Below are 27,644 nucleotides of genomic sequence, written 5' to 3'. Positions count from 1 at the left end.
TCTTCAGTGAAATTTTGCTCTTGTAAAGATCTCTACAACAGTAAGTACAGTATTAAACTATTGTTAAACATGCATACATGATGAGGGAGGGGGGGAAGAATACTTCAGATGGATCCAAGAACAGAGGAATTGATTAAGGAAATATTTCTTTCCCCAAAAAAGGCAGAGAAATAAAGCCTAGTCCTTTGTTTCCTGTACTAGTACAAACCCCACCCAATTAATGTTAACAGAATTAAATCTCAGAGCCAGACTTCACGATGGCAAATAAAGATTAAAAAAAAAAAAAAAATCTCACAGACAGAAAAACAAAAATAGGGTCAGGGAAGACATATGGGAATGCTTATCAGTGTAAAGTGGAGAAATGGAAAATGCAAAGCTCCACTAGTTTTGAAGTTTGTAGAATCTGAATTATAAACCTCATAATTTAAAGCTGTTTTTTAAAGTGTGTGTGTGTGTACACACATGCATACACAAGTGTGCAATATAAATAATTACACACAGATGCACAATCTTCTTAGTGCAATCCATCATCCATGTAATGAAATCCAGCTGAGAACATTTAGTGGAAACCCATTTTTCTTAACACTTCTCCAAAATCTCCACAAAGCTTGAAATTATACTCCAGTGGCAACTTGCACATTTTCAATCTCTTGGACATCTGTTCTTCAGTATCTCACCACCATCTCAAATACACCATATCTAATAAACTGTACTTGTATTTTCTCTAGATCAACTGCATTCCCCATTACAAATGACAATTTCATTAATCTTCCTAGTTCAACATACTCTAAAACTCTCCAATCCCCTTTATTCAGTCAGTTCATATTATCTCTAAGTCTCATTCAAGAAAAAATCCTTTTTTATTATCTCAACTGCTGAAACTTTTGCACAGATGTCATCCCTTTCTAACTTTTGTCATTGTAACCTTCTCATCTGATCTCCCAGTTTTCCACTTCCTCACCTTCCACCCAGTCTCCCCAAAACATCGCCAATATCTTCCCCTTCAGCTGCTCAGATCAAATCAAAAACCGGTCCTGGAATCCACACATTAGCTAGAAGCTTTTTACAACAGTAAATAGAAAAACTGCCATCTTCACCCTCCAGCTACATACATCTTTATTCCCACTTATGCCTCCCATTTGATTTCCTTTCACTTTCCTCACTGGTCCTTGCAAATTCAGATGTCCTCAGTCTCCCAGGACCAGTTCCACACTTTCATTTATTCCCTCCATTTACACTTGCACACAAAATAAAATTATGTTTTTTTTATTCCTGTAGACTAGCTGGCCTTTTTCCCAGCCCAGGAAGGCATAATACCACACCTTCAATCTGACTAGGGATCTTCTCTCAGGGCTTCAGTTTTCTTAGTTGGTAGGGTCGGAAGGGACCCGAGCAGATCATCAAGTCCAACCCCCTGCCATGGGCAGGAAAGAATGCTAGGGTCAAATGACCCCGGCAAGGTGATTATCAAGCCTCCTTTAAGACCCCCAGGGTAGGAGTGAGCACCACTTCTCTTGGAAGTTGGTTCCAGATCCCAGATGTCCTGACTGAAGTAGTGCTTCCTGATGTCCAGCCTGAACCTACTTTTAATACTTTCCAATAAATTTAGTGCTGTCTCAATAGTCCTTTCCCTCTTACCTGAAGCTTTCTGCAAGAGTCCCCATCTATTCTCTACAGGCCACACACATAAGAGTCATACCCTGCTTCCTATAGCTTTCTCCACTGATCCAAGGATTTCTTGCCAGAGCCTTCCTACTATTTGTAGCCTTCTACCCCAAATGAGCCACTTGCTTGCTTTTCAGATCACTCGATCCCCATCTGATTCATCAAGGTAAAGCCAGAGCCCAATTCCCCTAAAATAGCTAACCACCTGATCATCTAAAACCTATAAGGCACCATGTCATTTTTTTTCACTCCTACTTCTTTCAGAAATTGCTTTTCTTATCTAGGAATTTACTTAAAGCCTTGATATTGACCTGCCTACTGTTAGTCCAACACTACACTGATAACTGGCTACACAAAAATATTGCTTAAACACTCACACATAAAACATTAATGAACTTTATCACTAATAGATTTGTTTCATTTGAATATTTCAAGTTATAAACAGCTGCAGCTGGTGACAAGCATTTTTCAGTAGCTTAAGTAAAGCACTAAAAAGAAAAAAAAATTCTATTTTTTGCAATGCTTTCTGCCACAGTGGCTTTGCAGAACCTTTCAGGATTCTGTTCCTTCTCGTGCACCATCTGTTGAACTGTTCTTTAAATTCCAACTTTAAACTGACTGAGTCCAATTTGATCCTTTAAGGCTATAAGAGAGATTTTTCTCTAACCAGTGAGCAGATCACATTGGACCTGGTAGACACCAAGGCAAACACTGAACTCTATCAGACTTGACCTGGGTGTTTTCCAAGCAGAATCATGATTTCACATCTATTTTTCACAAACTCATAATTAGAATCACAGAAAGTTGAGGTTGGAAGGGACTTCAGGAAGTCATCCAGTCCAACCCCCTCCTCAGAGCAGAACCATCCCCAACTAGATCATTCCAGCCACTGCCTTGGTTGACACGGGCTTTAAAAAAGGGCAGAGAAGAACTAGATGTGTTCCACTAACCCCACATTTCCCATTTCTGTCCCCATCTTTCAATAAAACCGTGGAAAGAAAAAAAAAAAAAAATCAAAATTGCTCAACTAAAATTTTGACTTCAGACCTTTTGGTGACTGGTTCAAATCTTTTTTAAAGCTATTCATATAACACCATAAAAAGTAAATGTGTATTTCTTGCTTGTTCTGCAGAAGTAGTTACATGCTTTTTGTTTTTAATGTCATTTAAAAGGGGGTTATTTTGTTTTACTTCTGGTTATAAAACAAAAACAAACTGACAAAAATAGCAACATGTTGTTATAATAATTATTTTGCAATCTAACCTATATAAAATTAAGATACAACGTCCAGACAATGCAATGCCTCGCAGATAGAAAGCTAAGACAGCTAACTCATTGCAGAAAACATCTCCTTTCACAATATTCACACAGACTGACTTGAGTTTTAAGCCTGGCTGATTGTGATTTTGTCAGAATTATTTCCTCCCACAATTTTCCATGCTTTGAGAGCAGGCATATAGTGCTGCTTAAAGTGAAAAAAAAAAAAATTAAGATGAAATCCTTATTCATTTTTTCTCCTAGTTTTAAAACATATCAAAACCATCAGATTGCTTCTCCTCTCTCTTCTCATTATGAAACTTTGTTATCCAATATTACATTTTTACATGATAATAGACAAGGATACCATCTAGTAGATGTATTAGAGATTGACCAACAGGTATTTCTGAGAACTGGTCTGAGGATGAACTGCTTCATTCAGGTAGCCTCTTGGCAACCAGCCCAAGAAGTGTTATACAACACCAGCAAAGTGATCACACTCATGGCTGGTGAGCCACCAACTTGTCTCCCGGACAAAACAGATGTCTAGACATGACACTTGTGAACTACTGGCAAGTCCCCAGATTTTCAAGAAAGACCTCATGCATTTGTGTTCAAAAGAATATCTTGCACTACAAGCAGATTTGCATGTGCACACACACTCATGTGAATGTGTATGTAAAATGAAATTAATTTTCATCTCAAATTCCATTTGCTCTCTTGTATTAATGAACATTTGTCTTTCTGCTAGATTTGATCGACTAGGATATGATGTGCTTATCATTAACTGTCTTTCACTATATGACTTCAGCTACCAGTCAGGTTTATCTCTTGTTTCCCCACCCCTCCCTTTTAATTTAAAATGGTTTTCGTCTCATAATAATAATATACTCTTTCAATGGAGAAGCTACTTCACAGTTACTACCAGGGTAAGAGCAGGCCACAGGCAGCTACTACAGAATACCTAACATGTTACAAGTTCACAACCTAGATTAACTCGCAGTAACTGGCTCATACACCTTTAGTAGCCTCAGTGCTGGCATGGGAGAAAGCACCAAGTAGCTCTGGGGCACATCCACAAAAGCCAAGCAATATTCTACTCAACAACACTGACAAACATAGTCAAACAATTAGTAAATTTAACAGAAATCAAAAGTCATGTAGTAGAAATCAAACTTTGTTCCACAAAATTTAGTCCTACTGCCTTGCATTTATTTTTAATGAGGTTTGAAATCAAGACTGGTTTTTTTGTTTGCCTTTTCTTCAAGGACAAAGAGACCGTGAGAACTTTGCGTGTTATATATTAAAGAGGCATATGAACAGTAATATTTCTGCTTTATACCGCGAATACCAGACATCTGAATTATTGAATTCCTAATGCTCAAACTTCAGTTCTAGCATGCATTAGAATGAGATGAATGCCGCATAGGCAGGAATAACACTGAAACTCTTTCAACACTGTCTGCAATTACAGCTAAGCATACTTGTGTGTTATAAAGCAATGTACAGTACCTATTCACATGTTCCTTCATGAGACCTCCACAGCAAAACAGTTTCTTCAAGTTTATACACTATTAACAACCTCACAGAAGCAGTTTTGGCTTTTGATCTGTGCAGTTATAGATTATTTTACTCTTTCAGGCCTGACCATTGACCTCTCACACTCACAACTCATCTAATAACACACTACCCCTTACAAACATGAATAGCTGCTCTGCAAAGTGACACAATTTCATGATTTGGCCCTTTGGGAGTAAGGTTCATTGGGTAAGGCAACTGTGCATTCAGATGTATGTTTGCCAGCTGAGACAAATGTCACCCAGTATTAGCATTGTAATATCTAAAATCATAGTCAAAGACTTTTGATGCCTACTGCCTCCTACAACTTGCCCTGATGATTATGGAAAATGCTTTTACTTAGAATTAAGACCTGATGTATCTTTTAGGTAAATACCATTTTCAACAGGTAAAAAGTCCCATCTGAAGTCAGATTTTTAGTTCTGCCAGATTATTGTACTCCTAGGCAAACACTACTCATTTTTTTTCCGTAATCAGATTAGACTGAATTAATTAGATTAAGAATTCCCTCACCATTTTCATAACTGAACATTGCATAGATGCCAAGGTTATACAAACTGCCTTAAGTGTGAGATTTACTTGCCCCCCTTCCCATGGTTTCACCACCTTCTCTCCAATTTAACATTAGTTCTGAAATTTCTAGAGAGCCAGCAGCACATCAGCAGGAGTTTACCTGCATCTGCACTACAGCCAGGCACTGATGCCTAGCTGGGGAGCAAGCGTGGCTTCTAGCCAGTGGGAAACTGGACTGGGTCTGGGGCCTGCACCTATACCACTAGTACTTCACCCCTCACCCCCATCCTGGTCCTTTCCCACCCCCCACCCCAAGCTGCAGTGCAGAAAGCTTCAAACCAGTGGGGAGCTGTACGGGAATCAAGCAGCTGAAAGCTGCATTGCCCTGCTGCCACTTCTCCCCATCTCCTGGCTGTGGCATGGGCACAGCTGGAAGCTGTTCCCATGCTGCAGCCAGCAAGCAGGGAGAAGCAGCAGCCATGCAGGCACAGCATCCAGATGCCTAGCCACAACATAGTCAGAAGTAAAGCCCTCCAGCTCCACAGGCCAGATTCAGTGGCTCTATGGGCTGGATCCAGTCCACGGGCTGTATATTGATGACCCCTGCTCTGAATATTTTTCCCCGTAAGGTTCCTATTAGCAAGCCATTGAGGTCTTGTTTGCACTTGGAAGAGTTTGTCATTATAGTCGTACTGATAGCCCCCCCCTTCCCCTCCAGCCCCTAACCTCCTATAGAAACATAACTTGTACAAAAAGTTTGTTCTATAGTTTAAGCTAGTACATGAACAAGGTCATCTACATCAGCAAAAGGATTTTTTGCCAGTATAATTCGCTACCCAAGCTACACATCATGGCTGTTACACTCCTCTCAGAAAGTGCAAGACAAGTATAAGTATTGATTAGGCCTAAAACAATTTGAATTGGAGCTCAACATTCCAGCTGTTCCATTTGTCACTTGTGCCTGTACAAACCAACCAAAACAAAAATCTTGTCCAGTTAGAGATTAAATATGACTATATTTCAGCATCTAAGGAATAGCAGTCTCAAGTCAATAGAATTTTGCAACCAGAAGTCATCACAAGTCACTGCTCCCCAGAACTTCATAGTTCACCTTCACACTAGCAATGGCATTATATACATGTTTGTGCCTCAGCTTACTCATCAGTAAAATGGACATGATTTTTTTTTTTTTTAACTGGCGAGTGTGAGGCTTGACTAAAGTTAATAACGTGCTTATGCACAGTTAATACACATTATACCACATACTCAGAGTATTAGCTCTTCCTTCGTAACTTCTGGTGTTATCTCATTTTTAATATCAAAACCACAACTTTTGTTATTATGATAGAATTAAAATATTGATGTCACTGTACACAGTACATTACAAAATCATTTAGGAGGTCCCACACTAGGTATATAAATCCCAATACAACTGGGAATCAAAAAAAAAAATGGTTTTCAAAACCATTTTCCACTTAAATTGAGAAGTCGTTCAAAAAGGAGAAATGTAGGATGCAACTCTTATGTTATACTACTTAAGTAGTTATGCCAATGTAAAAAATTAGTACATGCAAGAATCTAACCTCAAGGATTTATGTGTTTTAAGCATGAGGCGCTAAGAAACCATTCGAAAGAAGATTAAAATACCAGTAAACTCATGGCCTGCCAGAGCAACACACACGGTGCAAGGTACTTCTACCCAATAATTCTGAAATGGGAGAAAGTAAATAAATATTTGCTTCCAAGAGACAAAGCTGAGGACTTAGAAAGTGACAAACACCACTGTATTACACATTCACCAACTTATATGAAAGGTATTTATAGTAGCTATATCTAGTAAAAGTTGCAATACAAATCTAAAGAACGCCTGAAGTCTTGTGAACACCCCAGCACAAAGCTAGCTCAAGCAGAGACCCAATATATGGTAGAGAGGGACTTCTTGAAGAAACTGTTGTGAAGCATAACCCTCAACTCGCAGTTCTAATGTTATAAAAGTCTGAGTCTGTCTGTCTGTCCATAACTCTTTATTCGCATTGACTGGCTGACAAACAGCCAATCAATCAGAGTGCGAACAAGCATTTGAACACAAGCTAGCAGCAGTGGAGCACCACCATGGGGGGGGGGGGGGCCGGGTTAGCACAGCTGACCTTGCCGCTCCCTGGAGGCGGGGGCAACAGAGTGGGCAAGACAGGAGATGAGCCTAACACCTCCACCCTTGCCCCCCTGCCCTGCTCCCTGCAAGTGGCAATGATGCAGCACAGGGAGGGGAGGGGAGCGAGGCCACCGAAGCTGGCCACACACCCCCTTACTTCTTGCATGTGATGCTGGCAGCAGCAGCATGGAGGGGAACAGGGTCGAGACACCATGGGGGAGGCAAAGCCACTGGCTCTGGCCCTGGCCCACCCTCCCACCTTCCATCATCACCACCTGCACAGCCGAAGCAACGGCACTGGGAGGAAGAGCGGACCCAACATGGGTTGGGGAAATACCAGGCGTGCTGCAGTGGCGATAGGGAAAAGACAGGAGGAGTGGGCCCAGGCCCAATGTAGGCTGCAAGGAGGAGAGCCCAAGCCAGGGGAGAAGCCGGCCCGCCATGGCTGTGGGCAAGGGGAAGCAGCAGGCACAGCCCGACACAGCAGCAGTGGGAGGGATGGGAGGAGCAAGCCTCCTCCCCCCTCCCTCAGGCCTAGGCCCACTCCTTCTCCACCCCCCTCCCCATCGGCTCTGAACCCACTCCTCTCATTCCCCCGCCCCCCACTCACACAGCCCAGCTTCTCCCCACCCTCGGGCCTGGTCCTCCCCGACATCAGGTCTGGGCCCACTCCTCCCTTCCCCTCCCCCCCACTGCTGTGGCAGGGAGGGGCAGGGGGAGCAGGCCCAGACCAAGCAGCAGGAGGTAAAGGGGGAGCTGACCCAGATGCAGGGGGGCCCCACCACAGTGCTCCGTCCCTGCACGCTTTCCCCCTCCCCATCATTCCTGACAGGTAATTGGCTAGTACTCTAATATTAACTGTCTGTAACAGCTTTAATAGCGGATTTATTTTCAAATTAAATATTGATCACTTACCACTTTCATGTCTATGCCACTTGAACACAAATATTTCTACCTAAATCTCAAAATTTATTCAATAATTTTATTTTACAGGTACCAATTTCAACAACTAATATTAATTCCATTTGAAACAGTCCAATATCAAAAGCACAGGGTCTTACAGGAGTTATGGCTTTTGTTAACAAGTCTCATCAGTTTGTCATCTGCAGATTCCCCCTCCCCACTTAAATGCAGAGCACACAGATAGCGTATCTTGTCTTAATGATATTTTAGGGACACTTTCTATTCCATTTGCTCTTTTTAACTTTAAAATGGATGTTTGCACTATTGTAAGACTTCCTTGGCTTTGTGGAACCTAATGAACATCTCAGAAAAGTAATATTGTTAGGTCTTACACCTTAAAATAAGCCAGAGCATAAATATTCAAAGACTTCCTTGCTTCAAAAATGTTAGTCACTTAAGCTAAAAATAAATAAATGCTCCAAGTTCTCTCTCACTTACTCAGCATGCCTGCTGTGAGGGCACCATTTTACCAGCTCTTCAATTATTGCATTTTCCAGGCTACACAGGAACTGAATTTTCAGTTTAAAGAAAAAAAGTCTATAAAATTAGCCTGAAAAAACTGAAGAAAATGGGCCACAAGCTCACCTTCAAACAGAAAAGCCAACTCATCTCTCTCTCTTCCCCTTCTCCACTAACTTAAGCTTAGCAGAAACAACACTTCTTACCTATTCTGCCATCTCAGGGCAAGGCCATCTTTCCATCACTCCACAGTAACCTTTTCTAGTCAAGCAAGGACTTACATAGATTTTAATACCTGCAGTCACCTAATCTAGCCTGAAGAAAGGATGTTGTAATAAAAACACTTGGGCACCCTCTACACATGCAGGTAAAGGCACCATGGGATGTAATGCACAATCCACATAATAATGCCTCCTGCCACACCAGGCATGGCGCAGCCAGGACCAAGAGTCCCAGCAGCCATTGGATGCTGCTGCAATCTCCTTGCCACAGCATGGATTCCCCTGCAACTGAAAGATTGCAGCTGCTATAATCTCCATGCCTCAGGGGTGCACTGCGCTTCCCAAACAGCTGGAAGACTGCAACAGTCTCCCAGCTGAAAACTACACATTCAAATTAAAGCTTGATAGAAACCAGCTGTAAAAGTTAGTACACATTTTTGAGTAATAACTTTACACCTGTTTGGACCTTTTTAAGGTGCCATAGTTAATCTGAATGTGTAGCCAGTCTAAATTTATTGCACAATTAACAAGGTAAATTGCCTAATAAATATAGTGTGTGGAGGGGAGCCTTGGATGTTTAAGTCAACAGGGCTGGACAGGAGGCATCCTAAATTACTGAAGGAACAGGCTGAAGTAATTTCAAAGCTATTGACTACTATCAGCTAAGATCCTGAATGACTGGAAAAAGACAAATATAGTGCCCATCTTTAAGCAAGGAAGATCCACAGAATTAGTCTGACCTGGATACCAGGAAAATTAGGAAGCAGGTCATCAGGGAGTTTATTTCTAAACACATGGAATGTGCTCAGGAACAACCAGCATGGACTTATGGAGAGCAAGTCAAGCCTTACCAAACTGATTTTTATCTGTGACCAGGCAACAGGTTCTGTGAATGGGAGGGAGGGCGGGGAAACAAGAGAGCAGCAGAGGTAATATACCTTGATTTTACCAAGGCTTTTGACACTATTTCCTACTACATTCAGTAATAAACTATGGAAATACAGATTAGATAAAAAAAATACTATAAGGTGGGTACATAACTGGTTGAATCATCATGCTCAGTAAGTAGTCATCAAGGGCTTGATGTCTAATTGGGAGGAGGTATTGAGCATCAGTTTCCCCAGCGTCCAGTATTGTTTAATACCTTCATTAATGATTTAAAGAATAGGACCAAGTGGGTACTTAGCAAATCTGCAGATGACACCAAATCAGGTGGACTTAGTGACTCTAGAAGGTAGAATTGGAATTCAGAATGGCCCAATAAACTGGAGACTTGATCAAAAACAAAGCAAAACAAAACACAAGCAAATCAGATGAAATTCAAATAAGGACTAATGCAAAGCTTATACATAGGACAAAACAAAATTGCATATACAAATACAGATTGGGGAATGGCTGGCTAGGCTGCAATACTGCAAAATAGACTTAAAGGGTTAAAGTAGACCAGAAGCTGAATGAGCCAATGGTATGCTCTTATTGCAAAAAGGCAACAGCATACTGGGCTGCAACAGGAAAAATCGCCTCTTCTCTATTTGGCACTGGTGAGGCCTCACCTGAGCGTACTGTGCCATGTTTTAACTTCTGCATATCAAGAAAGATGTGGACAATTCTGGAACAAGTCCAGCAAAAAACAAAAGTTATTAGAGCTCAGGGAAACATGACTTCTGAAAACAGGCTGAAATAAGTGGAATTATTTAGTCTGAAAAACAGACGTCCGAGGGAAGATTTGATAAGTCTTCAAATACCTGAAGAGTGGTTATACAGAGGATGGAGATGAGACTACCTCTAGTTCTGTCCCCTACAGCCATAAAGAGTAATAATCTCAAACTGCAGCAAGGGAAATCTAGGTTTGTAGATTAGGAAAGCCTCCCTATGCATGTTTAACCACTGAAGCTTGAAGATGCTGTACAATCATATCTTCAGATGTTTCTGCGAGAAAGTTTAAACTAAACCATTTAAGGCAAGTTTGTCAGGGATGATCCTACCGTTAGCAGAGAGTTCAACTAAATGACCTCCTGAGGTCCAGACCTAATATTCCATGATTTTAGAGTACCCTGTGCAAAATGTATTATCTTCAACTTGGCACCTGTTATGTAGTTACTGGCTAGCTGCCTGATAGAATACTCCGTCCTTGAAGACCGACTCATACATGCACAAAAAAAATCAAAGTAATACAGCTGTCAGTTACTGTTTACTGCAGACATCTGCATAAGCAGATCTATCACAGTCATTTGTAAAACTACCATTATTTCCAAGGCCTTTGAATAGTAAATTGCTGCAGCACTATCTGCCCAACTACTCCAAAAATATTTTTTCTAGCTATGACTTATCTGGCATGCATAAAAGTCCAGGTAATCAACTCTTCTGTATCAAACATCAACACAGAAATGAAGAGTGGTAATAGAGCAACATTATTCACATGAGTGCAATTTCCCACACAAACCCACATGCTAATTTCAGGGCAAAGAAAAACCTAGCAATAAGTTAATAAGCACCAAGATGTGTACAATTTTCCAGGTGCTCTATTGTCACCAGACATCAGCTAGAATAGAGCAAGAGACAGTCATCTATAAGTCAACCCTTCCCTTCCTCCCATGAAATACTCCAGTGTTTACCTCTCCTTCTGCTTATCTCCACACCCCCCACCCAACAAAAGCAGAGAGTAACTGATCCAAGATCACCAGATTCACCATCTATTCTGAATAATAACAACAGAGATGCACTAGGTATTGTTTTATTGCAACTGGAGAAAATGGTAAGCAGAGATCCTGGTATTATCTACACTAAATCAAACTGTTCACTTTAGAAAGTTTTCTTCACAATCTTTAGGGCTAGAAACTTGTTTGCTTAAGTTCTGCAGAGGGTGATGACAGTTGTTCTAATATTTGACTCGTGTGTAATTTTTTTGGCAGGGGAGTGGTTAAAAAATACCATTTACTACATTTGAAAGATTAGATACATGAAGTATTATTTTGGTTATTGGTTCTCTATATGAAAAAACTTGGGTTTATTTTTTTTTTATTTTTTAGACAGAATGATTATAAATATACTACAACAGATTTTACTTGTAAACAGTTTTAAATTCCACCACAAATTTTAACCCTTTCATGATACAAATCTTAAATGCAACATGAGATTAGAACTGTGACAGTGTTCTAATTGCCTTGAATTGCAATTCACATTGCCTTTGAGCCGCCATAAAACTTTTTATGGCAGCACAAAGGCCAAGCAAACAGAAATCCATGCCTGTTACAGGCAAAATGCCCAAAATTTGTGACTGCAACAACAGTACTATGATTTTGTCCCCCTGTTTTGCAGCTGACATCAGTTTGCCTTAAGGCAGGAGAGGACAGGCAACCAGACCCACCTGCACTGTCTAGCCACCCCAAACAGGCACTCCCTTGGCTTCCAGGGCCTTATCCTGCATGTCCTGGGAACTCCCGTTCCTGGGGCAGCAGGATCAGGGCCCTGAATCCCCAAACACTCCTCTGCCAGTGGGAAACCCAGAGTTGCCCTGTTTGCAGAGGGATACCGTGACTGTTTTCCCCACAGAATCAGGCTCTAGGCACTCCTGGCACCAGCAGGCCTGTGGAATAACAGGCAGAGTCCATTTCATCCAATGAAGCAAATCAGTTGTGCTGGGACACATCCCAGTATCATCAAATGAAGCAGATCAGCTATAGGAATCAAATGCAAACTTGGGAAAAAAGGAAATAATGACACTAACCTCCTTTGTTAAACTTCGAGATCAACCAATGAAAAGCACTTTATATAAGCTTTATTACTTCTACAATAGCAGTTTTATCAACTTTCATAAGCCAGCAGTTTGGGCCAAGGTAGTCTATGGTTCACACATGCACAAAATACACCACACACACCCACCTTCTTGTTCCATGAACTGGTGGTGGAATTGACTAAATTAAAACAATTTCCCAAACTCAATACAAGAACAGTATTTGGAAACACTTTGCTGTTGGAAATACAGACTCTTTCTGACTACTGCAGAACCTAGTTTACTCAAAATCTCAAGTAATTTTAGCAAAGATAAGGATGTTATCAAGTTTATCACAACCTGGCTACTTGGTTTCTATCTATCTAGCCTCTTTATAATCTCAGTTGAATAAGATGTTATGCTGCAAGTTTGTATCAGAAAAACAATTCTGTAAAGCAGCATTACTTCAGTTATTTTTTTTCCCCTAGGGCAGTCTGAAACATGCGTGGATTTTCATTACTAAAAGATAGATCCCACTATAAAATATGCTTCCAAATATCACACTTCAAAGTAGAACTGTTCATCTGAATTATATTGTATCTTGAATTATAGGATGATCTAAACTATTTATTGCTATAAACAACTACTCCTAAATATGTTGTATCTATCTATAGATCTATCTATCAGGAAAACACTGCCAATTTGAACATTAGATACTTTTCACAAGATACTTTAATAGCTGCTAAAAGTTTCCTTCTCAACATCAACTGAGAAGAAAGTTAAAAAGCCAAATATTTTCAAATCAGTGTGTCTGGATAATTTGCAGCCACACATTTTTAAAGAGCTAGCTGATTAATTCTCTGCATCAATAATATTTTTCATGCAAATCTTGCAATACTAGGTAAGTTCCAGAGAGCTAGGAGAAAGCCAATTTTGTACCAATATTTTAAAAAATTAAGTTACCTAGATTTTCCTATGCATAGAGGTCTCTCAGGTCTTGAATAAATTAATGGAAGAGCTTATACAAGGATTAATTGGCAAAATATGTAAGCAGGGTAATTAGCAGCAATTATGTGTGTGTTTTACATTAACATCTCTCATTTAACTTGATATTTTCTTGATGATATTACAAATTTAGGTATAATTACATAGATGTATATAACTCTAGTAACATAGTCAACAGTAAAGGTAAAGTTCTTTATTAAAAAGAACCTGATGGTGTTTAACACCAAAAAAATGCAAGGTTCTCCACTTTGGGAGGAAAAACCTGCAGCATCTTTACAGGCTCAGCAGTGCTACGCTGGCTAGCACTATGGATGAAAAAGACTTGGCGGTCATCATTGACCACAAGATGAACATGAGCCTGCAATGTGATGCTGCAGCTAGTAAAGCGACCAAAATGCTGGCTTGCATCCATAGATGCTTCTCAAGCAAATCCCGAGACATCATTCTCCCCTTGTACTTGGCCTTGGTGAGGCCACAGCTGGAGTACTGCATCCAGTTTTGGGCTCCACAATTCAAAAAGGATGCGGAGGACCTTGAGAGAGTCCAGAGAAGAGCCACGCGCATGATCAGAGGTCAGGAAAACAGACCTTACGACAACAGGCTGAGAGCTATGGGGCTCTTTAGCCTGGAAAAGCATAGGCTCGGGGTGATCTGATGGCCACCTATAAGTTTACCAGGGGTGACCACCAGTACCTGAGGGAACGTTTGTTCACCACAGCGCTCCAAGGGATAAACGAGGTCAAACAGTTATAAGATACTGCAAGACCGTTTCAGGCTGGACATAAGAAAGAATTTCTTTACTGTCCGAGCCCCCAAGGTCTGGAACAGCCTGCCATCAGGGGTGGTTCAAGCACCCACATTGAACACCTTCAAGAGTAACTTGAATGCTTATCTTGCTAGGATCCTATGACCCCAGCTGACTTCCTGCCCTTTTGGGGGGGGGGGGGGCTGGACTCGATCTTCCGAGGTACCTTCCAGCCCCAATGTCTATGAAATCTATGGAAAAAAAACAAAACAAAAAACATTAAGCTCAAATGCAAAAGTTCCAGACACTTTCAAAACCATAAAGCAAGTAATTAACTGAGGGAATACAACAGTTCACTTTTGGACATGATCCTTTACACTGTATAGATTTGAATATGTAATATATGTTTTTACCTGGAATATACACGTAATCAGATCTGATTTAAAATTAAATCAGTACAGTGCATTGTAACAAAGTTTCCTTAGTATAAAACGTATGTCGGTTATCTAATGTCCATCATGCAAGATCTCATCCACCTGTTCAACATTAACACATAGGATTTGCATTCCACATTGTTCAACAGAATATACAAAAACAGCAACTGTAACTTACAAAAAAGACAATCCAATTCACAGAAGTATTTCTCCCTCAACATCCCCTCCAGAAAGTGAGGGAGAGAGTACACACATGCCAAGCACACACAGTACCCAGTATGTCAGTCACCAGACCTTTTCAATGTGTTTGTATGTCTAATTTACTTTATAAAGGCATGAATTACAGTCTATGTTCCAAAATACAAGAAGCAATTTTCTAATCTTCACTTCCCCTCAAATAGAAGCATACAATTCATTCCCTCTCCTTATAACAAAGGACCCACAAGGTCACTTCACCTACCCAAACAGTAGTCTGTATAAATTTAATCAAGACCTGTGGACATGTTCCAGCTACTGTGACAAGAGGAAGTCAGAAAACTGTTTAACTTAGATTCAAATTGTAGTTTCAGGCAGTCATTGCTGTTTAGTTGTCCTGAAAGAAACTGTAATTTACTTTTATAACTCATTAATATTGCATACAGTACAGTACAAATAGGCAGCAAACCTATTCCCTGCCTTTAGGGAGCTTTTGAACACAAACGCAATAGGTAGAGAGTCAATTATATATTATATTAATATGTACACAAACAGTCTTGAAAAGTATTATATGTTCCATTATCAAATATTGATTTCTTTAATGTACAAAAGTTCCTTCTTGCTTCCAAATATTCTCTAGTTCTAAGAACTTGAAAACAAAACAGTTTATATGGAAATGAGGATTTCTCTTCACAAATTTATTTTCTCCCACACCTCACTCTCCCCAACTATGAACATACAATTCAAACCATTTGAATTTTCAAGTGTACTAGGGCACCTATACACAAGTGCAGAGGCTGCTCCGATGCACTGGAATTCTGTGCTCTAGTAGCCTCCTGTGTCCCATGTATCAAACATCCCCGTGCTTAAAAATCATGGCGTGGGTGCTTGAACTAAAGCATTTTTAAGTGCAGGGACATTGACACAGGAGATGCAGTGACATTGCAGACCCATTGTAAATAAGTGCTGCCTCCCCCACCCCTAGAGTACATGTAAAAGTGTCACTGGTGACCATCTTCCAGTTTAAGTGTGGGAAAGATACATGCTCCAGTTTAGGTCTGAAAGTACACAGCTCACGTCAATGATTAGAGAAAGTCTACCTATACTTCATATCCAGCTTCCAGTTTCTGACTCACTGATTTCCTCAACTGCTTGGCTCAAGCATGCCTTTCCCAAATGAAAGCTCCCCATTAAAACAGGTACTCCTCACTTAACATCGTCTCGGTTAAGGTTGTTTCATTGCAGGTCGATCAGCTTGACTTCAGTCCCCAGTAAAATTCTCAAGAAAATTATCCAGGAGACTCTTCTGGACAAGCAGGCTGAGGGCAATATCCTGAGGGACAACCAGCACAGGTTTGTGACAGGTAGGTCTTGCCTGACTAATCTCATCTCCTTCTATGACCAGGTGACATATCACCTGGACAAGGGAGAAGAGATTGATGTCATATACCTGGACTTTAAAAAAAGCCTTTGATCTGGTGTCCTATGACCTCCTTATGGAAAAATTGGCTAACTGTGGCCTCAGCTACACCACAGTCCGATGGTTAGGAAACTGGCTCCAAGATCAGACCCAGAAAGCAGTGGTCGATGGCAGCAAGTCATTATGGCACTCCGTAACTATTGGCGTCCCCCAAGGCTCTGTCCTTGGACCAGTTCTCAACATCTTTGTCAATGGTGTGGACACTGGTGTCAGAAGCGCACTGGCTAAGTTTGCTGATGAATCCAAACTTTGGGGCATAGCATCCACACCTGAAGAGAGGCTAGTAATCCAGGCTGAGTGGGATAAGCTTAGTAAGTGGGTGAACACAAACCTGATGACGTTCAATACTGATAAATGCAAGGTACTCTACCTCAGGAAAAAAAAAACCCACAGCATATTTATAGGCTCTGCAGTGCTACACTTGCTAGCACCACTGCAGAAAGAGGCTTGGGGGTCATGACTGACCACAAGATGAACATGAGCCACCAATGCAATATTGCAGCTGACAAAGCAAACAAAAGCATCTATAGATGCTTCTCAAGTAAATCTCAGGATGTCATCCTCCCGCTGTACTCAGCCTTGGTGAGGCCGCAGCTGGAGTACTGCATCCAATTCTGGGCTCCACAATTCAAAAAGGATGTCAAGAAGCTTCAGAGAGTCCAGAGGAGAACCACGTGCATGATCAGAGGGAAAGAGAATAGGCTCTATGAAGAGAGGCAGAAAGCCATAGGTCATTTCAGTCTGGAAAAAGCGCAGGCTCAGGGGGAGGGACCTGGTGGCCACAAGGGGTGGTTCATCAGGATCTGGGAGATCATCTGTTCACTAGAGTGCCCCAAGGAAAAACAAGGACCAATGGTCATAAACTCCTCCAAGTCCGTTTTAGGCTGGACACAAGAAAAAAATGTCTTTACTGTCCGAGCCCCCAAGACCTGGAATAGAGTCCCTCCAGATGTGGTACAGGCACCTACTCTGGACATATTCAAGAAACGCTTGGATGCTTATCTTGCTGGGGTCATTGGACCCTAGCTGACTTTCTGCCCCTGGGACAGGGGGCTGGACTTAATGATCTTCGAGGTCCCTTCCAGCCCTAATGTCTATGAATCTATTATTACATCACTAATCTATTAGAGAACATACTCGTTTAAAAAAAACAGTGTATATAGTCTTTTTTTTTTTTTTTTTTTTTTTTTTTTTTTTTTAATAGCAGTGGGCAAAATATGGCCCACAAGCCAGATCTGTCCCACCAGGCTATTCCGTCCAGCCCACAGGGCCCCTAGAAATTTTTTCAAAATAAATATTTATTTGCCTCCGTCTCCTGTCAAGTCACAGGAGCCAGGGCAGGAGGACCCAGAGGAAGCCACAGCAGGCCCCTGGAAGAGCACGGCCTGCCCCGCCTCGCCCCACCCCAAACTGGAGGGACCGTGGGGCTGTTCCTGCCTGTGCCAGAGCAGGAAACTCACGTAAGAGGAGGACGGAGCTGCAAGCGCTGGTCCCCGCCTGACCATGGGGCTGCGGCGGCTCCCCTCTCTCCCTGCTGGGGCAGCCTAGCCCAGCTCCGTACAGCCCAGCCTCCTGCCACCCTGCTCTGGGCCCCATTGACACTGGCCCTGGGGCACTATCTGGCGGTTGCTGACTCCCACCCCCCTGTCCAGCCCTGGGGGCAGCACAGGGGGCACCTGGGGCTGCTGGGAGCAGCACCAGCTGGCAAGGACATGGCCCAGGACAAGGGAGATGACATGGAGCTTGCATCCCATGCCAGAAGTCTGGGGCAGCAACAGCACAGTTGCTCCCCACCAGTGGGAGCCTCTGGTGGGTGCTGCTACCCCAAGGGGAAGGCCCAGGCCCCCCCCCCAACTCACATGGGCCCAGCAGCAGCTCGCTCCCTGGTCTCAGGACGGACAGGGAGGCTGTGCCAGGAGCAGGAGTGGAGCCACAGCCGCTTTTCTGCTCCAGAAGCTCCTGTGGCCGTGAGGAGCCCAGGGAAGCTCCTAGCTGGCCCCTGAGGCAGCATGGGGCACCTCCCAAGGCTCCTGGGGGTGGCACGACCTGACATAATTGGATTTGCTTAAAGTCACATTTTTCCAAGAATGTAACTACGACATTAAGCAAAGAGTAGCTATATACAAAATTGCCAAAGTGCACAAAGATAAAGATACGACACCATTACTGAAAAGAAGAAAGAAGAGCTTTTGTCCATGGTACATTTGAACTCACAGCCCATTCCTGATACAAATCCATCATCTCTCTACCTTTTCTTCCCTTAGTTGTCCAAGTTTACCAAAAGACCAATAACCCTAGTTTACTCTTCACATAAGTGAAAAGTTTTCAAAAATAGTTGAGAGCACGCATATGAGAGCGCACACATGCAAGCACATGATTTTTCTCATTTCTTTCAGCCTTCAGATCCTTACAAGTTCCATGTCATACACCTTATTCTTTTCAGTTGCAGAGCACATCTACCATATCTAGGGTGGAATACAGGTTGTAATCACAAGAACACTCCCTTATGAAAATATGTTGAGGATCCTTTGCTAACATACTGAACCAGTGGTAGTTCCATGACGAGAAGGGCAATAAAAAATTATATGTTTAGGAAAAGAAAAGAGTGCAGTCACATAATCTTATTCTCACAATTCCAGAACAACCCTTACTTGATGAAATGTACTTCCCAATATTTCTAGATATGACAGCAGTTAAACTAAGTTTTTCCTCAAAGACTAATGAAATAAGCTAGACTCAGTAGAGTTCAGTAGCAGTACAGCAGGGGAAGCCGGGGGGGGGGGGGAAGGAGTACAACCTATATGGCCTCAGTTTTTGTAGAAAGCTTATATAAAACTCAGAGATTATGTCCAGACCAATGGCTAAACCAAAAAAAATACAAAAGTAAAGTACCAACCCCTCCCCTCCCCCAAAAAACAGGCACAATTAATTCAAATTAAAAATAAGCTACAGTTCTTAGAGAAAAAAAAAAACAATAAAAACAGGGATTCAGAGAACACTTGTGCTAGAAATATGTTTTAATTCAGGGTCTTCTCCAAGAGGTTTATGATGATATGGAACTGAAGCCATTCGATCTCATCTATGCACAGTGAAAGCAACAGCATCCAACTGCTGGGATGCCATCCATTTCTTAATGGACTGTGAGGGCTTTGCTTTCATAATGATCTTTGCCCAGGCAAGAGCACACAGAGATTTCTACATACTTAAAAAAAAAAAACCTTATGAACATAGATTTACAGGCATCTTACTTCAAGAGGGTGGGGAGAAGCTTTGATTTTGCACTTGGATGCAAATAGATTTTTAAGAAATTATAAAATTTTACTCAAAATTTTGTTACAGTGTTTTTATTCAAGAACAGGACAAAAAGCTACAACTCCATTCATTAACACCAACTGAAGTTACTGAAAACAGGTTCTGAGTGGCATTTGACAGTTCTTCAGGGACACGGTTATCTATTAAGCCCACACAGCTCCTGTTTAAAAATACAGACTAATACTCTCCCACACACACTGAACAACTAAATCCCACCACAACTGTAATATGACAGTGCATCAACTCCAGAGAATATAATTATTACAGTTACGCAGCAGAAAGATTGGAGGCATTTAGATGTCCTTGCCTCTTAGGACAAGTGGGATAATGCCAAGATGTTTATGATTTAAACCAAATTCTGCTCTCTGGATGTTAAATCCAAAAGAAGTTTGACATCAAACCTTCACTGATATAACAGGTTAGATTTTTTCGCCCTTCTGGCTTGAGGCCTTCAACTGCTTCATTAATGCTTAGAAATAAGGTTTTAAATATATTTTTGGTCAGCATACCAGCCATAAGAAGTCAGTTGTGCTGGATACCCTACACATTACTATATAAACAAACAAAAGGAAGTCCATCTGTAAAAACAAGTGATGGGAAAATGCGATCTGAATTGAATTCCTTTGAGATTGCTTTTTACATTTAGATTTAAGAGATAATCCTTGCATTGGATTAGTAAGCATAGGTCTTTTGTAAAATCCCTTCAGTTTGAGCATAATATTGCAGAAATTAACCTAACATTAACCATATCATCATAGAAAGAGCAAATGATTTTAAGATTTCCAGTGTCCAATAAACAGGATTCGAAGGGAGGAACTCTTTCAAGATTCCTTCATGTTAAGATGAATTACATATGACACCCCCAGCTCACAGGAAGTATATGACAAATATTTAAGAGGTCAGAGACAACAGCTTGATATTAGCTATATGCTGTTATTACTACTGCATACAATTTAAACCCTGGTTTCCAGAAAATCCCAAAACAATAAATCTCTTTATATACATTGCAAATGGAATGGGTTGTGGTCCCTGATTAAATAAACCAACTATAATTCACTAGAAGAGCTCTGCTGACATCATAAACCTCTGGATCAAAACACAGATTACATAAAATAAAAAGAAAATAAAGTAATTGACAAAAGCACACTAACATAGCATTAAGATAAAAATGAAAGAGAAATAACTGCTAGAAGATTAAATGGCTTTCCAACTTGTAACTCAAAAAAGTATTATTAGAGGAAGCTATATAGTTTCTCTTGGTGTATTTGAACAACGTAGATTAAAATTCTCTCTTTGTACAACCCACTGAGTAAAAACGCAGGCACGAAGAAAAGTGACTCCTGTCATTACTGTTTAAAGTGCCAGTGATTACACATTCAATCAAGATTTCATTGTGCAAGGCACTACACAAACACAGTAAAGATGCAATCCCTTCCCCACAGATGTTTCAATCAAAGGCCTCTATTCTGCAGTCAGATCTGTGTGAACACAAGTTTGCAGAAAGGAAAAATTACACTGAAGTCAAGGCAACCTGATCCAAGAAACAACTGCTTTCAGAAGAATGCTGAGATTCACAGATATAACTTTCCTTCTATTTTCGGACTCACAACATAACATCAAAACTTACTTAAATAAGGAGAAGTTCTACAGTTGTTGAAAATCTAAGAGAGGCATAAGAAAAACAGACCCAAGAGTCTAGCTCAAATCCAACACAGAACTAGTAACCAAAGGTTTGACAGCTGCTGACTGATAAAGTAACTACTGATTGCACTAAATCAATTTAGTCAGCTGAGCACAGCCCACCTCAGAAAACAAGTACAACTGACATATTTTGCAGCACTCAAAGAGAACAAACATGAAGCCTCTAGCCTAAGACAGTGCCAGGCTTTAGGTCCCGGCTAAGGGGTTTTCAGACGGAAAGATTCCCAAATCTGTTACTACAGGTTCAGTTCCACGAGTGACAAGGTTGGGACCTGTAGCAAAGAAGACACTTCCACAATCACCAACTTTTTCCCTACAGTATGATGCTAAACCCGTTTGCAAAATGCATTTAAGTTGTGTATTGTCAGAACACCAGGGACTGCTTCCACTGTTTTCACCGCTTAGGAGGCACCTGCGTGCCACCAGCGGCAAGAAACTTTTGCCAGAAATCCTGATACCTCAAAGGCCTTGCACAGCTGTGTATGCTGCCTGCCATCACTTCCCCTTGGGTACAGTCACCAATTTCCCACAACGACCTACTGAGAACACTTTGTTCAGAACGGGCAAATTTAAGTCCCTCACAGGCCTGAGGACCAAAACAGTAGCCCAAACTCGAAGGTGCAGCAAGCTCCCTTTTTCCACTTCCATCCCCGATGCAACACTGTTCATTCCACAGCCTGACAAAGGCAACGTGGGCTCTAAGTCTTTTGGTTGTCTCATGCAGGCAGGCTGCCAGCTTATGCAGATTCCCCTGGGGTGGGGGGGAGTTACAAACATGGAGCAGCCCACTCCACGCAGAGCGGGGCCTGTGTCTGGGACTAAAACAGATTTCACACAGACCGAGGGGGAGGAAAGCAGCAAGAAGAAAAGTTTGAAAAAGAAACAAAAGTATTGCCAACTCTCATGATTTTTGGCGTTGTTCTTAAAAGTCTGCACTGAGGGAATGTGAAAACCTTAGCTTTTTCATATACACATATACAACATTCTCTGGAATTGATGCACTTATATATAACTAAAATAAATATAAAAAACAGAGCTAAGTTTTTCACATTCCCGCAGCATAGACTTTAAGAACAAGGCCTAAAACCACGAGAGCTGGCAACACTGAAACAGCCCCTCTCCCTCCCAAACAAAACCAATGGGGATTTGTTGTTGGTTTTGCTTTCTGTCCATTTCTTCACAGTGCTAGGGTCTCCCCCAGCAGCAGCTCCACCAGGCTGCAATGCCTGAAGAGAGTCCTAGCTTCCCTGCTCTGAAAAAAGAAGAAACCAAATGAACACAACCAGAGACCCCTTTAAAAACAGAGCGAGAAAACAGGCTGGAGGAGAAAACAGGAGCTTGACAAGCCCACTGTCTGCCCAGGCCCCTCACACCTATGCCTGCAGCTGCCCACACGCCCCCAAGCAAGCGCAGGCCCAGGCCCCGGCCCGCACCCGGCTGGGCGTGTCTCCGAGGGCGCTGCGCTGCGGGGATGAGGAGCCCGCGGGGGGGGATGGGGAGCTGCCGCCGGGGGAGAGGCAGGTGAAGGCGGAGGAGGAAGAGGAGGAGGAGGTAGGGGGGACGTGTCCCGCCGGGTAGCCGGGGTCACCTGCTCTGCCAGCCCTGCAGGAGGTTGGTGTACTTGCTAAGCGCCCCCTCCAGCACCGGCTCCCGCCTGCGGCCGCTCCCAGCCGGGCTGGCCGCCGCCGAACTGGGGCTGCTGCCGCTGCCGCCCTCCAGCCGCCCCCCGGCTGCCGCCTGCCGGCCCGGGAGCCCGCGGCTGGTCGACGACGAGGGCGACGAGCCGGCCGACGTGGGGCGGCTGCTGCTGCGGCTGCTGCTGTTGCTGCCTCCATCGCCCTGCGCCGCCGCCGCCGCCTTCTCCATGAAGCCCGGGGAAGGCTCCGAGGCGCTCCGGCCGCGGCCGCCCGGGAAAGCCCTGACTCATAGGCAGGGGGCGGCGCCGCTGAGGGGAGGGGAGGGACGGAGCGGGTTGGGCTGTGGAGCGGCCTCCTCTCCTTTCCTCTCCTCAGGGCCGGCGGAGGCGGGGGCAGCGCTGCCACCTGCGTGCCCGGGCACGGGGGCCGCCCCGCGCACACGCGAAGTGCGGCCACCGCAACGCGCAGCCGGGCCCTGCCACGCGCGCAGCACGCCCACTGCCACACGCACACGTGTGCACCATAACACTCACAGGTCGGCTCTGCCGCACACGCAGCATGCCTACCGCCACACGCACACACAGCGTGCCCACCGCGACACACAGCACGCCAGCCACCTCATCACACAAATACACCCCCCCACAACACACATTTGTGCAGTACAGCATACAGCGTGGCCCTTGCAACACAAACAGCATGTCCACCACAACACACATATTCAGCACACCCACCTTGACACGCATACACGCAGCATGCCCACCGCAACACAGAGCACGCCAACCACCTCAACACACACCTACAGTATCCCCACCGCAACACACGTGCACTACAAAGCACACACAGCACGTCCACCACAACACACACACACAGCATGTCCACTGCAACACACACAGAGCACACCAACCACCTCAACACACAAATACATACAGTGTACCCACCACAACACAAACATACACAGCATGTCCACTGCGACACACACACCATACCCACTCAACACACAGATACACACAGCATGCCCACCACAGCACATGCACACATGCAGCACACCCATTGCAACACACACAGCACGCCCATCACAACGCACACATGTTCACTGCAATACACATACAGCATGCCTACCACAACACACAAATATATACAGCATGCCCACCACAACACATGCACACATGCCCACCACAAAACGCACATTCAGTATGCACGTGCACTGCAACACAGAGAGAATGCCCATTGCAACACACATACAGCATACGCATCACAACACACAGCATGCCCACTGCAACATATACACATAGCATGCCCACTGCAACATATGCACAGTATGCATGCCTACCTCCACACACATGCAGCACAGCTACCACAACACAAATATAGACAATATGTCCATTACAACGCACACAGCATAACACCGCGGAGAGAAGTGCCCAGCACCCAGTCCAATGCAGACTGTGGCACACAGTGCATGCCCACCAAAACACACATGCAGGGTGATGTAATACACCCTACACAACAGACACTAACGCATGTGCACAGAGCAGTGTAGCAGCAAGGAGTGCCAAGTAGACAGGCACTCAAAAGGTGCGTTACATGCCACGTCCACCCCAGCACATGCAGAATGTAACTGCAAGAAAAGTGTCTTCAGCACAGGGCCACATATAGGATGTGGTACACACAGTATGCCCACCGCAACATACAGAAGGGACCATGGACAGAAGAGTGGTCTACATATTCAGCAGTTCCCACAGCAACAGACATATAGCATAACACCCAGAGAGAAGTGTTCAATATAGTGTGTAATACACACAGCAGTGGCAACCATAATATGTACACAAAGCATAACATCTAAAGAGAAGTCTGACATACTTTAATGCGTACTGCACTGTACACACACAAACATAGCAACATATATAGTGTTCACTACATATGTGGCAGTGTACTAAGTACACACACAATCAGTACCATCCACCCCAGCATTCAAAAAATATGACTAGGATTATGGGTTGAGTTAAACCTCTTTCAAAGTTGGCAAGATTGTTGTCAGAATGTAAGAAATAATGGCCAGCCTGGAGCTCAAACAGGCATATGTCACCAATCAAAGCAAAGGTGTTACGCCTGGCAGATGTAGGAAGAGGTGTTTCACTGGCTATTGTTTTGTAGTACAGGCATACCTCGTTTTATTGCACTTCGCTTTATTGCGCTTCACAGATATTGCATTTTTTACAAATTGAAGGTTTGTGGCAACCCTGTGTCGAGCAAGTCTATCAGCGCCATTTTTCCAACAGCATTTGCTCACTTCGTGTCTCTGTGTCACATTTTGGTAATTCTTGCAATATTTTGAAAGAAGTTCTACTGTGGGTAAAATGCTATCAAACAGCATCGCATGCTACAGAGAAATCTTTTGTGAAAGGAAGAGTCAATCGATGCGGCAAACTTCATTGTTGTCTTATTTTAAGAAATTGCCACAGCCACCCCAACCTTCAGCAACCACCACCCTGATTAGTCAGCAGCCATCAATATTGAGGCAAGACCCTCCACCAGCAAAAAGATTATGACTCGCTGAAGGCTCAGATGATGGTTAGCATTTTTTAGCAATAAAGTATTTTTTAATTAAGGTATGTACATTGTTTTTTTAGACATAATGCTATTGCACACTTAATAGACTACAGTATAGTGTAAACATAACTTTTACATGCACTGGGAAACCAAAAAATTAGTGTGACTCGCTTCATTGCGATATTCGCTTTATTGCGGTGGTCTGGAACCGAACCTGCAATATCTCCGAGGTATGCCTGTAATTTGGTCTGTGAGAGAAAAGCAGAAAAGCCAGGGAAGCTATGAGAAAAGGAAGAAAGGAAGCACCAGAAATGACAAAAAAAAAAAAAATTGGTAACAATGGCCTGAGGAAAAAAGCCAACAGACCAAGGTTTGAGGAGAAATACTGGCTGGAAGTGGTCTTTAGCTGTGAGCAAAGAAGCTGCTCCTGTTGTTTGATTCCTCTTGCATTCAGAAACACCGCTACTTTTTTGTGATTATGTAGGATTGTATCAGTAATACCTGATCCATCCTCCCAGCAGAAACAACCCATACAATCTTTGACTTCAACTATCTGTTCCAGTCAAAAGGGGATACAAAATCAGCTATTTCCATCCCCCCTCCCGAAAGTCTGAATATTGACTTAAAATCACAAAGTGTGTTTTAAAATAATTGTTCAATTCTTTTCCTTCAGCTTGTGAGGTCCTGGTGTTCTCTTGGGCCTTGTTTTCAATCTCATCTCCACAACTGTGAGAGCTAAAACCTTACCATCTGTTTAAAAAAAGAAAAGATGAGATGTTTGTGCTATCTCCTGATTCTGACAGATTGGGCTTAAGGGAGAAAAATGTGATGGGATTTATGAGAAGGGGGCAACAAAACAGAAGCATGTTCACCACAACACATGGCATGCACAACAATCAAGGCATTACTTTCTGAGAGTCATGCAATAGAGTGCATCACACTAACACAAATAGCACTGAGCGCTAAAATGGAAGTGCAATACTTGCAGCAAGAACAGTCTGGTTGAAGCACAGGAGCTCTGGTTCAATTCATGCTTTTGTCATCATCTTCCTATGTGACCTTGGTTCAAGTACTTGTCTCATACCTCTGATCACAACATGTGGAGAGTAATACTTCCCTATCTCCTGGGTGTTGTGAAGATACATTAATTAATAAATCAGATACTACTACATATGTTCCTAGATATATCAGACAAAAAAAGAGTGAACAAATGCACACACTAACACATGCATTAATGTGCGTGGTGTCTAGGCCAATTCTGAAAGGCTGTAGATCCTGTGGTCTAAAGAGGCTTCCACAGGAAAGAATTGTACTAAAGTTCATTCTTGCCTTCCCTCTTATACATGTCACATAAACACAGAGTGATAAAGTAAACCCAATCTGTGTTTTGCCTTTTGAACTTAAACCCTGCTTTTCTCAGGGCACTGCTTTGTCAAGGCTTGGCACTAAGAAAATCTACCTCAAAGAAACAAAAGAGGAAGTGAGAGAGAAAAGGATATTTTAAGTTTGAGCAGTCGAGCTAGCTATGCTTTCCTTATTGCCTACCAATTTAATTACCAGTTACTTCTACAGTGATCATCCTCCTATCAACTTATATCTTCCTCATTTGGTCATTTTTCAGGCCTCTGTTCACCTGGTCACTTCACTTTCTGACAACTTGTTACAGCTTCTGAGTGTATCTTCCTCCAGGCCCCCTTCCTCTCCTGATAACTTCCATCCACAAAATATTGTACAGGCCTTTCATGCTTGCTGCTTTTTTTTCATATCCTCTCGTTTTCTGTAGTCAGCCCATCCTTCTGCCTAAGTAAGCTTTTCATGTCAGCCTGTCCCAATTAATAGGAGTTGTATGTACCTTTGACAAATAATTAAAGAATATGCAATGTTAGTTATAAGTCGGAACAAATAATGACATGGGTCTTCAGGATGCCACAGATAGGCATTTATCTGTGGTATTAATATGGCACCTGAGTGCTTCATAACATCTTTACTATATTTATCATCATAATACCCCTATGAAATATTATCCTCACTCTGCAGATGCTGAAGCAAGGCACAGAGAGAGTAT

At 42.7% G+C, this 27,644-nt stretch overlaps 1 protein-coding gene across 1 annotated transcript in view; it reads right to left on the bottom strand.

The window, feature by feature from the left end:
• OSBPL10 (oxysterol binding protein like 10) overlaps positions 1–23,351 on the bottom strand; it is a 205,437-nt gene extending 182,086 nt beyond the window's left edge. Inside the window, exon 1 of the mRNA XM_090046463.1 lies at positions 22,981–23,351. Within this exon, the coding sequence (XP_089902589.1) occupies positions 22,981–23,258 (278 nt within the window). The 5' untranslated portion in view covers positions 23,259–23,351. The remainder of the gene's footprint in view (positions 1–22,980) is intronic.
• Positions 23,352–27,644: the final 4,293 nt, after the last annotated feature.

The sequence above is a fragment of the Crocodylus siamensis genome, chromosome 5, assembly GCF_052110815.1.
Source record: "Crocodylus siamensis isolate JL-2025a chromosome 5, ASM5211081v1, whole genome shotgun sequence".
Taxonomy (NCBI): Eukaryota; Metazoa; Chordata; order Crocodylia; family Crocodylidae; genus Crocodylus; species Crocodylus siamensis.
Note: the sequence above shows the minus strand (reverse complement) of the source record. Positions and strands in the feature narration are given on the sequence as shown.